At 48.3% G+C, this 12035-nt stretch overlaps 1 protein-coding gene across 1 annotated transcript; it reads right to left on the bottom strand.

Annotated features, from left to right (window-relative positions):
• Window positions 1-2893: 2893 nt before the first annotated feature.
• Window positions 2894-11383, bottom strand: ERLEC1 (endoplasmic reticulum lectin 1). The gene is made up of 14 exons (XM_064415506.1): window positions 11069-11383; window positions 10568-10672; window positions 10396-10476; window positions 9892-9969; window positions 9301-9364; window positions 8227-8267; window positions 6314-6537; window positions 5104-5233; window positions 4632-4793; window positions 4272-4331; window positions 4053-4177; window positions 3538-3615; window positions 3281-3356; window positions 2894-3144 (listed from the first exon to the last, which is right to left on the bottom strand). The coding sequence occupies exons 1-14, from the start codon at window positions 11366-11368 to the stop codon at window positions 3073-3075; spliced, it is 1596 nt and encodes a 531-aa protein (XP_064271576.1). The 5' UTR covers window positions 11369-11383; the 3' UTR covers window positions 2894-3072.
• Window positions 11384-12035: the final 652 nt, after the last annotated feature.

Raw genomic sequence — 12035 nt, 5'->3', positions numbered from 1 at the left:
AAAGAATGGAGCAACACCCTGGTGCTCTGGTCATGCTCTGTCAAAAACAACACTGCTAAGGGGAACAGAGCCAGAGGAATGATCCAGGCAAAGCTGACTCTGGCTTCATTAACTCAGAAATTCAGGTTACTTGTGCTGTTAGCCCATGCTGATGACCAAGTCAGTCAAACTCCTCATAACCATGAAATGACATAAACTGTAACTTCACCTTTGCCTCTCCCTCAAGGAAAATAATGTAAAACCAGCTTGAGTGGGGAGGGAGGTCAGAGGAGAAGCCATCACACATCCTGGGGTCAGGTGATGCCCACAGGGACACCTGGGTGAGAACCTTACTCTAAATTATTACCTGGAGTTTTCACTGGGGTCAGAGCTTGCCTTTATATTGCTTCCAATTGTGGTTTTTTCCACTCTTTTGCAACCAGCAGTGACTGGAAACTCTCACAGCATCCCAAGGTCCCTGTGTCCAGCCCTGGGGGCTGGAAAACCCAAGGTGGTTTGTGCTGTCTGTCTGGTCTCACCGGGCACTTCCCTGCTGCGGCAGGTTCTGGGAATTGCCCCACAGTCATCCCTTCTTCAGACAGATCCCAACCTGCTTTGATAAAAGGGACAGGAAATTGATGAGTTGGGATTCAGGGAAAATTCTGCTTCTGCTGTCAGTGTGGGGTGACTCCCTGTAGATGGACAATTCTCCTCCTGAGCACAGCGGTGCTGCTCGTGAGCCTTGGGCTGTGCTTTGCTTTGGGAAGGTGGGACAGCTGCATCCTAGCACAGGGGCCACCAAAATCCCAGAGGCTCAATCATGTTAGAAGGGACAGAGTTAAAAAGGCAGCTTTTTGGTACTAGCACAGTTATTTCACCAACTCTCTATGCTGGAATTATTCTGTCATTTGTTTTGTCCAACACCCTGTCTATTTTTTTTTAAGCAACCCCTTATTTTGGGAATTGAGGGACGAGCAGGACACAAGAAAGGTTGGAGTGAGCAAGGAAGGTCCACACCATGTGGCCAAGAGCAGGACCAGTGAATTAATTCCCAAAACAGATCATGTGCCACTTGTTCTGTCTCTCTCTGCAGGGAAAGGTTTTTTGTGCACTGGAAATATTAATGGAGGAGAACTGAACCTGCACAGGAGCTGCTCAAATCCAAAGAGGATCAGCACCAGCTTTTAGGAGGCCAGACCTCACAGGAGCTTTTCTCATTAAGGTGTGCTTGGATTTAGGTGCTGGATAAAAATAACAGGTATTTATGACCTGGAAATGCACTTGTCTGTGTGAAACAGCTCTACCTCCTCAAGGAGCAAATCTAAGCCAGCTGTTGGTCAGGAGGGGATGGGAGAGGAGGGGGAGCAAAGCTTGTTTCTTTTGGATGTGGATGTGGGTGCTGGAGCAGCCCAGATTCCAGGCAGGAATAGCTGTGAGCATGGAGCTTCCTGTGCAAGGGGAAGTGGAGGCTGAGGAACACCTCGAGGAAACCCTTGAGTCGAGGATTTGCCGAGAGCCTGTTTGGTCACATCATGGCAAAAGCTGCTGCTGGGGGGCACCAGGTGCTGTGACTTCTGAGTCAGGGATGTGCTTCCCCCTCCTCCAGGGAGTTCCCCCCAACGAGGGGAATTCTGACCTTCCATGAAATAATTATTCTTGGCTTGCCCTCTGATCTAATCACCACAAGGAGGGACATGCAGGAAGAGTGACTGCGTTGTGTTCCCTTCCCTGGCACAGCCTCAGGCTGCCCAGAGCTGGGTGGCTCCAGCCTTTCATCAGGGCAGCCTTGATCCAATATAAAACCATCCCAAGGGATTGTGCAGCTCAGAGCCATAACGAGGGGATCCAGCCAGCCCCTTGTGCAGGCAGCAGAAAGTGAAATGCTTCCATCTTTTCTTGCACTGTGCTGGCTGCTGATGCCTCTGGCAGGCAGGAAGGCTGGGAATGGGGGAATCTGGGTACAAGAGTGTTCCATGGGGAAATAATCTGTGTAAAAGACTCTTCCCCCTTTCCAGCTCCCTCTGCCACCTCGCTGAGTCTGAGAAATCAGGATATGAGCAAAAGCAGTGAGAATCAATTTAAATGCCAAATCACACTGCTGCTGCTGCTGTTTGGGTTTTCTGCTCGATGAGACTAAAACAGGTTCTGTTGCAACAGTCCAGCAGCTCAGGGCAATATTTTGGGCATTATTTGCCCACTCATCTGCCACGAGGCTGGCAGGTTCCTGCCCTGCAGCCGTCAGAAATTCCTGTGCCTTGCACAAGGGCTGCAGAAAGGAGAAGTGGGGTGGCCACAGGGAAGTGACCAACCCGCTCCGACCGGACACTGTTGCTACAGCCCCAGACGTTCAAGGCTCTGCTGGGTGTTGGCCATTACAAACTTTTTCAAAAATATAATGTAAATCTACTTCACATCCTCCTGTCAGCAGTATTTCAACTTATCTGGTCCCTCCCAATTTACTTCTAGGAATGTCTAGTGCCAGCAGATAAAAACTTCCCAAATGTTCTTGGTGAGGTAGACACACTACAGGGAAACTGGACCTGGTGGCAGGAAGGATGTTCAGCAAAATAATTGTACCTATGACAGTCTTAAATGTAAACAAATAAACTGAATGTCTTGGGAAGCAGCCCAGAAATAGCAGCTGAAGAGGGGTGAGGTACAGTGACAGGAGAATACAATTCCCAGCAGTTACAGTGAGGTAGCACTGGTGTTGGGAGAAAGCAGAACAGTAGGAAAACCATGAGTGGTGCTGTGGCTCCTGAGCAGGAAATGTTGGCTTCACCTTTTCCTTCTTTTGCAGCTGAACTCCTCCCTTGAAGCTTCAGTTGTTTTTGTGCCTTTTCTGAGTTGAGTTTACACCTCAGCAATGGCATCAACGAGGGGGGAACGTGCCACACACGAGCCAGGCAGGAAGTGCAAGACAAGGTTTTAATCATTAAAAGTTTATCAATAAGCTCTTATATACACATAGTTATACACAAAGTGGTTCACGAGTCCCTCAGCTTGGAGAGCTGTGCTGGTGAGGCCTTTGTCAGCTCACAGACACTGTTCCCATGGGAATGCCAGCATTTGGCCTTGGGGGCTTTGCTGTCCTCAGCTGGGCACCGAGAGGAGCCCGTATTCATCTGCTGTATCCAGGATTTTACAGATGACTGGAGACTCCACCTGCAACAGAGACCAAACCATGAACTCAGCCCTGCAGGAAACCTGGGAACAGTCACTGGGAGAAAGGGACCACGTTAAACACAATCCTGGAGATGTGCTCTACTACTAGCCCTGACCTCAGGGCGTGTGTACATACCCCAAGGATGTATTGGCAAGAATGAGGCTCCAGCATGTAAATGGTCACAGCATGAGGGGAGTCTGATTCTTTACATCTGAAAACAGAGGAGAAATTGGGGGGTTGGTAGGCAATAAGCACACAGTAACACATATTTCACTGCTGACTGCAGCATTTGATTAACAGATATTGCCTCTGAGCCTTGTGACAACAGCAGCAGCTTTCCCCTCTGACCCAGGGAACAGACAGAAAACATCCCTTTGTAAAAGTCCACTTACTTCAATTTCACAGTCACCTGCCTTGGCTTGTCTGTCAAGTCACAAACATCTCCATTTCCATAGAAATGAGACACCATCCTGCCACAAAAGATCAGAATGGAAGAGTTTGTATGGAAGTATCAAACACAATTTTAGAGCAGTCAGTTCAGCGGTGCGATCCAGCACCTTGTCATTGATCAAGTATTTAATATACTAACAAACAGCAACAAGTATACTATTATACTATAGTATATATTATTATACTATACTACTGTTCTATATAGCTATTATACTATTATATAACATATTGCAGTTACTGCAGAGGGAAAGAGTTGTTCAGTATTGAAAGATTATTCTGTGCCACATCCGAAGCACTGAATTCCTTATTTGTGATAATTCCTTATTTGTGATGTTGACTGGGGGGTAAATGTGAACATGCTGCTCTTGGCAGTTTATTTCATCTGCTGATAACCCAAATTTCACAGGGCTGGGCCCTGTGTCCCAGGTGTGAGAGCAGGGCAGAGCCTGGCTGGTACCTGACTGTCTGGGTGCCATCCTCTCGCAGGTAGAAGGTCCTGGCCGCGTTCTTCCTCGACCACTCGATGTGCTCCTCCTTGCTCCACGTACCCACCACCACGGAGGTCTTGCCACTTTCCTTATCCTAAACCAGGAAAAGCTGATCACTACACCATGTCCAGAGGATTGTATTTTCTTAACAGGAACTTAAAGGAACTAACAGCACTCTCTGAACACACCTCGTGGTACTGGTGGACGTATTTGCCGTAGCAGAATTCATATTTCCACCAGCCAACGCCCTGGGGAGAGAAACAATCTCAGTGTGAAAAAGAACCAAACAGAACCCCTAAAGAACCCCTAAAACAAAGAGAACACCCCAAAGCAAACCCATCTTTTCCCCCATGACCTTAAACCAGCTGTTTCAGCTGTAAAACTCCATATCTGTTAGTTAATGAAAATATTTCATGGCTAATTCTGTTACCAACTTTCATTTCACTGCTCAAATAAACTGAATTTCAACAGAAAAGATAAAAACTAAACAAGTACACAAATTAGGATGTACTCCACATAGCTTTATTCCAGGTGGCTTTGCTGCTCACCCCATGGAAGCAGTAGGACCCACTGAGGAATTCCTTGATGAGCTGCTCATCGGTCAGTTTGGAGATGTGGGTTGTCCCCACCGTTAACAGCTGGTGGCTCCCAACAGCCACAGGCTTGTGGATGGAAGAGAATTTCTCTTCCTTCGTTGAAGGCATTTCTTCCTGCAATTAAAGGATACAATTAAGTCCTCTACGTCTTACAAGCTATATGAAGTTACTGAACAGTGAATCAGGTTGGCTGTTTTGGGCAATTTTAGCTGAAAGAAAGAAAATTCCACTCAAAATCTTCACACATTTGTGAACTGTAGGCTACAAAGGCTACAAAAATTTAAATCAGGAGCCCACACTTGCTTTGTTTTCCTTCCAAACAGGATGAGTTACAGATGGTTTCAACAACCTTAAAGACCAATGAAAGACTGACATCATCTTACAAAGTATCTTAAAGATGGAAAGTAAATGAAACAAATCCTACCTCCTTAACCCTCCTAAAAGGCATCTTCAGCATCTCCTGCTGTTTCTCCAGCTGTTCCAGGTTGTGGGGTTTAAGTGGGGATCCTGGCAGGGACTGGCAGAAGATGTCATTCACAGGGGAAGCCCTGAACCTGCCCAGCAAGGTAAGAACATGTCACTGTTACACCTTGGAGTACAGGAATCAGTTCAGTGCTCTGAGCTTCTGCAGCTGCTCAGGTGGTGCAGGTGCATCCCTGGATGAGATGCCAGGTGTACAGGGAATGCCCCAGAGGCTGAGGCACTGCTCAGGGCTCTTTTGGGAACACACAACAGGAGAAAAGGGCACTGAACTTGGAATTTGGGTTGTGATCCCTGTGATGCCACTGGGCAGCATTCCCAGGCTGCCACCTCCACCTTTCCTTTTTTACCAAGGTGACGTAAGGGGGGAATGATGAGCCTGTGTGTTTATTTTCAGTGTTTCCTGCTGGTGGCCAGGAACCTTTTGGAAGCAGGCAGCAGCTCCAGATAATATCCTTATCAAGCAACAGAACAATTTCCCTTTCATTTTATGTTTTTTTCCTACTGCTACAGAGGCTTAAAAGACTCACACATTAAACAGGTAACAGTGCCACAGATAAGTGCAGCAGATAACAGAGTATGACCAAACCCATCCACGTGAGAAAACTTACAGTGGATACCAAACATTGAAAATGTTTTTAGCACTTAGTAACTCCAACTGCCATGTGTTTACAACATGCAGGATTTTACCTTCAGGCCTTATGGCCTGTTTCAGATCCCTGATTAAATACTCACATGTTCCAACATCTGTGTAAATTCAGGAATCCTGTCCATTATCTCCCCCTTTGTCTGCATGGCACATTCCCTTTGCAGTTCTCTTTACACCCCTTGGAAGGTCCAAAGACTCAGGGGGTCCCTCAGATATGTGGAACAGTTCAGGAAAGGGGAGGAAACAAGAAGCCTACACTTTGTTTTTGGAAAATAACACTGAAATTGTGAATTCTCCATATGGAACTGGCTTCTAGAGAGCTCCTCATGTTGGGAGGAGCTAAAGTCAAGGTTATGGTTGGAGAAGATACTTTTTGGTTTTATAGACTTCTGAAGTGTACACACATGGTATCTGCAGTCTTCAAATACCATGGAGATGAAGCAATCACAAAGGAAGAGGAGACAGAAGTGCTCAGGGCACTGTTTAGTGTGTCTGGGCACTGTACCTGTACTTGGGGTGGTTGCAGAGCAGCGGGGTCAGGATCACCACCTCGTACTCACAGGTGGTGACTTCTGCCACGGAGAGGATCTCGTGCTTGGCCTCGGGGTGGCAGATGTACATCACTGTGCTGGACCTGGGCAGGTTCTGCCTCAGGCTGCAGGGAGTGCCATTGCCCAGCTCCACGGGGTAGTAGGGCGTCATCTGCCCTTCGATGTTCTTTGTGGGGATCTGGGGGAGGGAAAGGAACAGGTCACAACCACAGCAGAGCTCCTGAGACTGCTCTGAAACAAAAAACGTTGTTCCTGTGTGCAGAGCCAGCATTACCAGGTTAACATCAGACCCTGTGTGGCTCCTCAGTGTTCCTGCAACATCCAGACCTGTCCTGGTGCTCACCCAAACTGGGTCTGCCAGGCTCATCACCTGCAGCACCAGGCCCTAAGGAATCCAAAAAACCCTGCAAAGTCACCCTGGCACCTGCACTACACCTCTCAGCATTCTCAGCCAAGGCTGCTCCTTATCCAGAGGATCCCACAGCACTGGTGGCTGTGGCTAACAAAGTTAATGGTGTATACAATGCAAATCCCACTTATGACACCTTCCAGTCTAGTGCCTTCAGGTTTGTTCGTTCATGTTTCATCCAGCTCCCTCTCTAAGACATTAATTCCCTAAAGTGGTAAATCTCTATCCTGGAAGAGATGGAGTTCCTGGCTTCCCAAAGTGCCCAAACCCACAATCTGACTCTTTTCTACCCATGTTGCTTGAGCTGCTGAAGGTTTTCAGTGCTGCACAGACAGGGGTCTGTGCTAAAAGACAGGGGTGTTTCCTGGGGTCAGGACACTCCAGGGATGCAGGACCTTTCTGCCCCTCACCTGCTCTGGCTTTCCAGCCACGTCACCCTGTCCCAGGCCACTGACTCCTCCCAGACACTGCTCCACCACAAGTGAAGACACTCACGAGATTAAAAAACCAACATGCCCTTTCCTGATAAGAGATTCCAGGAAATCCTGACATGGCAAGTGCATCATAAACACTGCCCAAGAGAAAGGCAATAAAAGACTTCATTTCCTCTGAAGCTGAAGGAAAAGAAGCTGCACTGCAGACACTTTGTTTTCTTGGCTTTCCAAGAGGCACAGCCACCACTGCCACCACAAATGGCCCCGTTCTGCCCCAACATGACTTTCAAAATGCTCCTCAGGCCTGGGTACTGCTGAGAACACTACACAACCACCACCCTGGGCTACTCCAAAGGCCACAGACACAAAAACTTCATTTCAGCATGAAAATCAAGGGGAACTGGCAAGAAGGTCAAACCTGCTCTCACTAATTCCAAACTCCAGAGTGCTTCAGGTACTCCCATTGCTCTGCTGTAGAATCAGCAGCTCAAGAGTTGAGTTTTGGGGCCCAAACCAGTGGGGAAGTCCTCTAAGGGGAAAGGGAAGCACAGAGTACTGTGGGATGGGTCAGAAAGTCAGCTCCATCTCTCAGGCACTTTGTGCTGCAGGGCTTTGATAAGTGTAAGGAATTTGAGTAGCAAGACTAAATAAATTTTCTGAGCTGGCACTGATAATTAAAAGCAAGAGAAGTGCAGCTCAGAAACAGTTCCATTTCTTGATATTCATTTTGGGAGGGGACTAATTACATCACCTTATCATTAAATTGGATATTGGGAAGAAATTCCTCCCTGTGAGGGTGGGGAGGCCCTGGCACAGGTTTCCCAGAGAAGCTGTGGCTGCCCCATCCCTGGAAGTGTCCAAGCCAGGCTGGATGAGGGATAGTGGAAGGTGTCCCTGCCCATGGCAGGTGGCACTGGATATCTCTGAGGTCCCCTCCAACACAAACCATTCTGGGATTCTATGATCATACATAAATTGCCTCCACTATTAATGGCAGAAGTTAAAACAGATGGTTTTCACTTGCCTCTTTTGCACCGTCTTTGGAATTTTCCTTCTCTTCATGATCTAGGGAATAATTAAGAACGAGGTAAGTTTGTGCACTTGAAAAAAAAAAAAAAAGGAATTTCACAGAGAAGCTTTTCTGGTTTGTGTATTTGCTGGTGCTTTATACACTGCCAAGAGCCACTTGCAGGTGCAAAAGAGGAAAGAAAGGAAATAACCAGTGATCTGAGGCCCACAGCAAACAGAGCAAAACACACGTCAGTTCATCACAAAACCACCTGGAGCTGGCAGGACAGGCCAAATCCAGCCCTGACACCAAGGCAGGGCTGCAGAACACGTCACTGCAGCTGTTTGGGAAGGGTGGGAATTGGACAGGAAACAGGCAGGTGCTTTGGAAGGAGCAGGAGCTGCCAGACAGGAAGCTGGGAAAGGACACAATCTGCCACCTAAGCAGGAAGGGCAGAGGGACAACAGCCTGACAGCCTCAGCTATGGTCACCTGAGGTCCCAGCTTCAACATCCAGCCCCACAAAATGGGTGACTCAAACATTCTGTGCTCTGCACAGAGCCTGCACCCACCCACCCAGAAAGGCCAAACAAGGCACGTCCTGAGGCCCTGGCTCTTCCCAGGACCAAGATCCCTAACTCAGGGCTGCAGCCAGAGACCCAGAAGTGGGATGAACAGCACTAAATCCCCCCCAAGAGACTGCAGCATTCCAGTTCATCACTTCTAGGAAAACAAAGCTGTCTGCCTTTCACACACTAGCCTAGAATGAAACAAACACCCCAGCCTGGGTGATGTTTTTCCATTCTGTTTCTGTTCTTTCCATCAACCCTGAGTGAACACTTAGTCTGTGGATTTGGAAGACTTCTTTGAACTAATTTGCAGGCAAAAAATGCTCCAAAATCTATTCTAAACTGCTCCTTGAGTCTGGACCTCAGCGACCTCATTTCCACCCAAGTCTCACTCTAGGCACTTGGATATTTCTGAGGATCTGTGCCAGCTTCCCTGAAAAAAGGCTCTCAAACTGGTCCGACAGGAATAATTAAAACCCAAAAAATTCATTATCAGCAGAATGAAATAATTTAAAACACACCTGGTTCTGACAGCGAGTTCTTCATTATCATATTTCCCAGGTAGTATTCCTGGATGTTTATTTTCTACAATCAGAACAAACATCAGTTACCACTTTCCAAGTTTTTTTCAGGGAATTCAATGTTGCAAACAGATAAAAGAAGTTATAAAAGAAAGGCCTTATGAAATCAGGCCTTGCTCTGCTAGAGTGCCAAAGCTAGTTTGTCACTTCTAAAAGCTTGCAAGTTCCAATATGAAATAATTTTGGGAATGAGAGTTCTTTAACACAACAATCTACTTCTAGGGTGAAGAATAAATGGAATCTGTAATAACAAGAGATCTGTCTCACAAGAATCAGTAAAAAAGTATGTAAATTAAGTAAAAATACATTAGTTTAACAAACATACAAAATACCATGTACTGAGCAATGAACTAAGTGTAATGTCAGCCAGTAAGATCTGACACAGTGCCTTCTGATAATGCTATAAAACATGTCCTGTACAATGAAGATGCAGCTTTTCTGCATGAAGAAAACGGAATTGTGCTCAATTATTACAACAATTCAAGTCTGCTGCAGGACTGTGCCATTGGGAAGGGGTTGTGAGCAGCCTACCTGCCCCGTTTCCTTCTCCTCGTGGTACTGACGGATGTGTTTCCCGTGGCAGACCTCGTAAGTCCAGTAAGATTCAATCTTAGAAATAAAATACAATTCAAAAATTATCTTTAGATATATTTACACACCACAAAACCACCCAATTTGGCTTTTGCAGCAAAAATGCTGGAGCACCCTCAAAAACAAGAGAGCAGCGAGTGGTCTCAGTGTTGCCCAAACAAACACACCAGAGAAGATTTCCTTGACTCACACAGATAAAACAAAGGAAAAAAAAATAAAAAACAAAAGAAAAATCTGTATTTTTAACTGCTACCATAGCAACCCATTTATCTGAATTCTGACATCTTTAATCACACAGAATTTTGTCAGCAATATTATGGCATAAGGTTGTAAAGACCTTGTTTCAGACTGTATCAGTATCTCATTTACTACCCTAAAACCTTGACATGCACTGGCCTGTAACCTTTTAATTGGCATTTAATGAACAGGACAAAAGTAACATACTCTATAGGAACAGCTGCTTTGCTTAAAGAGAGGCTCCAGCAGCTCCCCTGGAGTAGGACCTTTATAGTCCTTTTCTTCTTCCTGCAACAGAAGGATATCTCAGGATATTAAAACTGACCGAGTAAAGACCCAGCTACAGTTTATATTTACAGAATACCTCGCCTGAACTCACCTCGTTGCCACTGGCTATCAATGGCAGCAGACACTTGTACTTCTCCTTATCCACAGTGGTCATGATGATATAATTGTCCTCCTTGTACAACACACCGGTGGTCGGCTGAGAAAACAACCAGCCCGCGGATCAGCCAGGCAGGGACACTACTCAATACGAACACCCCCGAATTCCTGAGCGGTGCTCCAGAGTGTTCCCTGGCATTTAATTATACCACAAGAATGGGGGTTGGAGGTTCAGCTGGCTGGGAGCTGATTGTGCTGCTGCCTGGGCTTTGGACCTTCTGCTTCCAGCCAGGTCCCCGATCCGCCCCATGCCCCCTCACGCTCCCCCATTTCAGACCCCCAGCCCCAGCCATCCCCCTCCACCCCACGCCGCTTTCGGCACAGAATCCCCCGGGATTCTCTCCAGCCGCCGGGCTCCCTGCGCCGGCGGAGCAGCCCCACCGAGCCCCCTGCGCGGCGGGAGCTCCGGGCCCCCTCCGGCCGGCGCGGTACCGACCAGGCTGAGCTCCGTGCCGGGCCAGTTCACCCTGAACGGGATGTCGTCGCTGAGCTGCGGGAGCGCCCGGCCGCCCTCGGCCACCGCGGCCACGGCCGCCAGGAGCCCGCAGAGCAGCGCCGGGGCCGGGCAGCGCGGCCGCAGCCCGCAGCCCCTCCGCGGGGCCGGGGCCGGGCTCGGCGGCCGCAGCCCGCAGCCCCTCATGCCGGCCGGCGGCTCCGCCGAGGCCGCGCCGCGCCGCCGCCACGTCGGCTTCCGGCAGCCGCGATCAACAACCGGGGCAGCGCCCGGCTCCGGCATCCGGGGCAGCGCTCGCCGCCGCAGGTGAGGGGCCGGGCGGGCACGGAGCGAGCCAAGGGGCCGCGTGGGGGTGATGGGTGGGTGAGTGAGGTGAGTGAGTGAGGGGAGTGAGGTGAGTGAGTGAGTGAGTGAGTGAGTGAGGTGAGTGAGGTGAGTGAGGTGAGTGGAGTGAGTGAGTGGAGTGAGTGAAGTGAGGAGAAGAAGTGTGAGGGAGTGAGGAATTTGAATGAGGAGTGTAAGCGAGGGAATGAGTGTGAGGGAGGAGTGTGAATGAGGGAATGAGGGAGCGAGGGGTAAAATGGGGGCGAGTAAGAGGAGGGGGGGAGTGGGATGCGAGTAATTAACTTTGGTCACCAGTGGCAACGCTAAGAGTTAAACATAACTAACAGATATGAGGTTGTGAGTGTAAAAGAGCGTGTCAGGGGCTCCTCTGTGTTTCTCTGGGCTCCTCTGTGTTTCTCTATACACCTGTGTGTATATGTGTGTGTATCTGTACACCTGAGAACAACCCAAGGGGGCCAGCAATCTTCCCATCAAAGCAGGTTAGGCCAGTCCCATCTGATCCTTGGGAAACATGGAGCAGATAAAAAACTGAAGGATGTAAGAAGGAGAATTTAATTGGCCATGCTACAGAGAATCCCCTTGTTACAGAACCTTGGAGTTATTC

This window comes from Passer domesticus, chromosome 3 (assembly GCF_036417665.1).
Source record: "Passer domesticus isolate bPasDom1 chromosome 3, bPasDom1.hap1, whole genome shotgun sequence".
Taxonomy (NCBI): Eukaryota; Metazoa; Chordata; class Aves; order Passeriformes; family Passeridae; genus Passer; species Passer domesticus.
This window is presented reverse-complemented; position numbering and strand designations above follow the sequence as displayed.

Coding starts and splice junctions, on each gene's coding strand:
- ERLEC1 (XM_064415506.1), bottom strand. CDS start 11,368: ATGCCGGAGCCGGGCGCTGCCCCGGTTGTTGATCGCGGCTGCCGGAAG. Junction 8,268..9,300: donor GAACTCGCTGTCAGAACCAG/GTGTGTTTTAAA, acceptor ATTATTCCCTAG/ATCATGAAGAGAAGGAAAAT. Junction 6,538..8,226: donor CCAAAGACGGTGCAAAAGAG/GCAAGTGAAAAC, acceptor TCCCTCCCCCAG/ATCCCCACAAAGAACATCGA.